The 4807-nt window shown below is 38.4% G+C and overlaps 1 protein-coding gene across 1 annotated transcript in view; it reads left to right on the top strand.

Moving 5' to 3' along the window:
* LOC125030564 (ATP synthase-coupling factor 6, mitochondrial-like) overlaps positions 1–4511 on the top strand; it is a 6696-nt gene extending 2185 nt beyond the window's left edge. The window contains exons 2-4 of the mRNA XM_047620678.1: positions 2618–2767; positions 4090–4226; positions 4391–4511. Coding sequence (XP_047476634.1) covers positions 2619–2767; positions 4090–4226; positions 4391–4416 — 312 coding nt within the window. The 5' untranslated portion in view covers position 2618 and the 3' untranslated portion in view covers positions 4417–4511. The remainder of the gene's footprint in view (positions 1–2617; positions 2768–4089; positions 4227–4390) is intronic.
* Positions 4512–4807: the final 296 nt, after the last annotated feature.

Genomic DNA, 4807 nt, shown 5'->3' with positions numbered 1-4807 from the left:
ATTGTATTTGTTTTGTATTACGTTTTTGTTTGGACTATATACATACAAGCAATCAGGTAAGTGTGAACTCTTACCTGATTTCACTCGCTCTCTGAAGATGTTTCATCCAGAGGGACTGGGGCAGAAGCGCATTTCTCCACATTTCTTTCTTTCCCGCCATGCGGCGGGTACAATTCTGCCGCTTGTAGGAAGAAGGAATGGATCAGTGAATTTTCTTGAGATTTACTAAATAAATAGCGGGCCAGATATTGGTTGATGTAAACGGCCCTAATACCTGGCCGCTTGACCCATTCCTTCAGGTCCCTCCACAACCTCTCTATGTTTTGTGTGTGTATTTCTGGGTTGTCTGGGTCTACAAAATTCTCAGAATTATTAATACTCAGATGTTTGTAACCATGGTGTTGTAGGTTATGGTAGGCAGCCTATCCATCACTGTATATCACACTGTCTGGTTTTATATATTTCTTAATAAGGGGTATGAGCGTATCTGCACTGCGGTCAGTGCCAAGCAATGGCACAATGAATTTCTTTTTACTCACACGCTCAATACCCCCAAAGACCCACACGTGGCTCAACGGTCTGCCCCTATTATACTTACGGCGCACGAGCAGCATCTCGTCGATCTCAACTATTACACTGGCACCTCCTATTGAATTTTGATTTTGTAACCAATATTCAGTTACTTCAGAACAAAAACTCCTCCAATCTACGCTAGTTGGCTTAGAAATGCCAATACATTTATTAATTTGTGCGTGATCCCAATGTTTTTGTAGCCAATGATTAACAAATAAAATTACTTTAAAAGGTTCCAAATGTGTCCCCTGCAGAAACGTGGTATTGTAATCGCTGGTCGAGAAAACGCAACTTTTACGCCGTTTTGTCTTTGCTATTTTGCAAAACACCGTGTGCCCTCAGGAACTCTATAGCGTTATAATTTTTTTCAAAATAATCAGATATAACTCTATAATAATGCGGGTCACAACCTATGCACCTGAGATCCATTTTGAGCAGAGATTTGGTATATTTGCTTTCCTTGCCCACTATACATACGTATGGCGCAAATGGTGGCATGTGATTGGTTTATACCATTTCCTGTAATGCTATTGGCTCTCGTGACAAATGTCATGCGCTTGTGGTATAGAATAAAAGTTTCAAAAGGTGTCGTGCGCTGTTTATGCGTTAACATTGTTGATTTTGAAAATCACGTTTCTTCAGTTCCCTCTTGCCGTAAGATGGACCAGACACATCGATTTGCGCAGAGTAAGAAATGTCATAGTTACTGTAAATACTCGATTTTATGATGGTATTGTCTCGTGTATTGTCAGACATTTTAATGTAGAAAGAAAATCACCATGTAAGTTTATGCGGAATATTTATAATTACGAAATGAAAGTATTACAATAAATGAACCAAAATAAAACGGTATCATTGTTTTGTTTACAAAAAGTAGGAAAGAATATCGGATGGCGATTTTTGAAATAGAGATAGTTTCTCATCTGGGGCTCTGTGACACTTGCGTGTCCAATAACTTTGTTATTTCTGATTTGCGACAGAAGTTCATAGATGATAAGTTTCTTAGATTTATTTGCTCTATCACATGCATATATTTTTTTCCGGTTTAAAGATGGCTAGTCAGAACTTTACCAATACCTAATTACCATAAGACGTAAAAGAAGTATAATAAAACTAGAAGAATGCATTACATATTTGAATTCGGGAAAACAGACGCTAGTAATGATAAAATATGCCTTCTCACAAGCGCGTAGCAATACATGGACTACTTACCATCCCTCCCGTAAACTGGTGTCTTTGTGCGACAAATCATCGTTTAATCGGTTCGCGATACACAGCTATGCAAATAGCGGTAAAATCTTGTTGCTGTGCATTTCGCTCAACAGGGTGCACTGTTATTTGTAGTCATCTTACTTGTATTTCTGAAGAAAACTAAGTTGGGGCATATCAACCGGCTTTTTACGATGAATCTCAACTGCACAGACTTCCACCATATTTAACACATTCCAGACTTAAACTTCCTTTGCATAGGTACCCACAGTAATCGAATTATGAATGGTCAGAGAAATATGACAGCCATTTTCTGAAACCATGATTGGTTATAATTTTTTTCTCTGTAATTGCTAATATGGCAATTTTGTATAAATGGTTGTTAAGCCATGCTCATTTTACTGCTGCAGTAATTGACATTTCCCCTCCTCACTGTGAGGTCCTTGGACACGAACATCTTGTTTACCTGGGCTATGCTTGCTGCATTAGTCCTGTCTGACTGCAGCATATGAAAAAGTGTAGGCATCAGCTGATGACAAAAATGTATCTCAGTGCGTGCAAGTGTGGACTGTGACCTTACCATCTACAGATTTACATTAGTGCTCAAGAGTTCAAACTTGCATTCACTCAAATTTTTCATTTATACTTTTTATTATCTTCTATCTGCTCAAAAATTAGATGAATTAATTACTACCCAACCACATAGGTTAAAGGGCAGGAAGTGCTTTGGTTTTCATTTGCCTTTCATGAATTTTTGAATGTATTTCTGGAATTTAATATAGGTAAGCAAATAACCTATCTGGCAATTACTATAAAATGTAAATTACTTTCACAGCATGAATGTAACTCGGCTGACCCCCAAGGTGAGGGCCCTGCAGACCATTCTGCGCCGCAACCTTGGTGCTTCTACGGTGCTGCTGAAGACATCTGATCCCATCCAGCAGCTGTTTGTTGACAAGATCCAGGAATACAGCAAGAAGAGCAAGTAAGTTGAGGCAGACTCCTATCACATTGCATTGGGCTGTATTTTATTCTATGATTCCTCTCACTAATGTTTCAGAATTACATCATTATAGTTTTCTAAGTCTGACACATTTACTTAACCCAATGCCGCCGGGGAAAATGAAAAAAAAAATGGGGAAAATGCTGTGCCTATTTTCTATATTTTTTTGTGAAATGATTGCCCATAGATGGCTCTGCTAGTGCTTAGCCACAAAGAAGTCAATTAGTAGACCTTGTGACCGTACCCGATTTGAATTGGCGGGAAAAATGTATTTTTTACTAGTGCTATGAATACCGATGGTGTTGTTTTTATTATAAACATTATATTTATTATAATGTATTTTAATATTGGTAACAGCAAAATAAGATAACGTAAAATATTTCGTAAATCAAAGAAAAGGGTGAATGGGCGAGACAGGCAGTACTTAAAATTGGCTCATTGGTGACTTAGTACAAGTATAGCCATCTATGTGTAAAAATAATCAAACAAGTACTAACAGTAGGCATAGCACGTGTCCACCTTTCGTGCCCTGCGGGCACGCCCTGAGGCGTCAAAACAAACCGCTTTTAGTGGCATGCGACTGTACACTGCAGCGGCGCACCAAAGCACTACGAGCCAGTGATTCGGCTTGATGTACCGAACTCCTGTGCTTTCTTCACCTATCATCAAGGGGTTAACCCCTCAATTGATGGTATCAGAGATCGCTGTGTCATTGACTCGGACTTTGGGCAACCGTCCTGCCGTTTGGCCCAGGACTCCGCTACATGTAGCGGAACTTTCCACTCGGCTTGCTCCAGCAGATAGGGGTTAATTAGACCCAAAGAAATGTTTAGACCAAGCAAAATTATAGAAAAGTTTGTTAGGCATAAGCAGTGTATCTTTACACAAATAGCCAAACCCTGCCTCATCACCTATCTATTATTATTATTAAAAAAAAAATAAATAAATAAAAAAATATCCCTCCCTTATTCTACCATTATTATTGAACATAAAGTATCGTACAAATTCTTAAGGTCATAAAGGGGGCAGAGCTAATGATGTCACCATTTAGCCATGAGTGTGTGCTGTAAGATATCAGAGATATCTAGACACAGATATTTGTAGAAGCTGCACGATATTGTTATTATTACCAGAAATAAAACAAATTCCTCCCATTAACAGCTGTCAGTTTCATTTTCAGGATCACTAGGCTAAATGGACGAGGAGCTACATGATTATATGCACTTTGGCCATCAGTTGTACATTTGCTATTTGGCCAAGTCAAACTTTGCTTTCAAATGTTACTTAATCTTTGTATGTTACAGGGCTACAGGTGGCAAGCTGGTGGACATGACCCCTGATGTAGAAAAGCAGCTGCAGCAGGAGCTGGACAAGGTTGCCCGTCAGTATGGTGGTGGTCCAGGCGTTGACATGACCAAGTTCCCTACCTTCACCTTCCAGGGTAATATACCTTGATGGCTTTTGTAGCTTTTTTCTTCGTTCTTTTCTTCTCTTTTCTTCCTTTCTTTTCTTGGCTTTCTGCTGATCTAAGTTACTTTGCTAGAATAACAGTACAGAGCAGTAGGCCTTAACAAAATTAATGTATCTTTCATTTTTATTTTTCAGATCCCAAGATTGATCCTCTCAACTAAATCTACAACAGATTTTCTACCTTCCCTACTGTAAAAAGGCTTATTTGTACAAGAAAATGTCAACACTGATATGTTAATAAAAATATCGTAGGTTACTGGTGTTTTACTGAGAAAGATCCATAACCACTTTAGGTAAAATGACTTATCTGCAGTACTGTCAGCAATGCTTAGAATATTTGAATGTTTTGTGGCTATAGTATAGAATAAAATGTATACACCAAACTTGTGAGTTGAGTAATCCCTGCTTTGAATTCTAAACAGCAAAATTTTAGTTATGATATTGAACTTAGATAACCACAACCTAAGCAAAACCTCTGTATAGCTTATCTATAAAGTATGCAGGAACTCAGTTGCATAAAACATTTTCAGACAAGCAGGCATGATCTGTGGG

The sequence above is a fragment of the Penaeus chinensis genome, chromosome 11 (genome assembly GCF_019202785.1).
Source record: "Penaeus chinensis breed Huanghai No. 1 chromosome 11, ASM1920278v2, whole genome shotgun sequence".
Classification (NCBI taxonomy): Eukaryota; Metazoa; Arthropoda; class Malacostraca; order Decapoda; family Penaeidae; genus Penaeus; species Penaeus chinensis.
The sequence above is the reverse complement of the archived record's forward strand: the minus strand, read 5'-3'. Positions and strand labels throughout refer to the sequence as shown.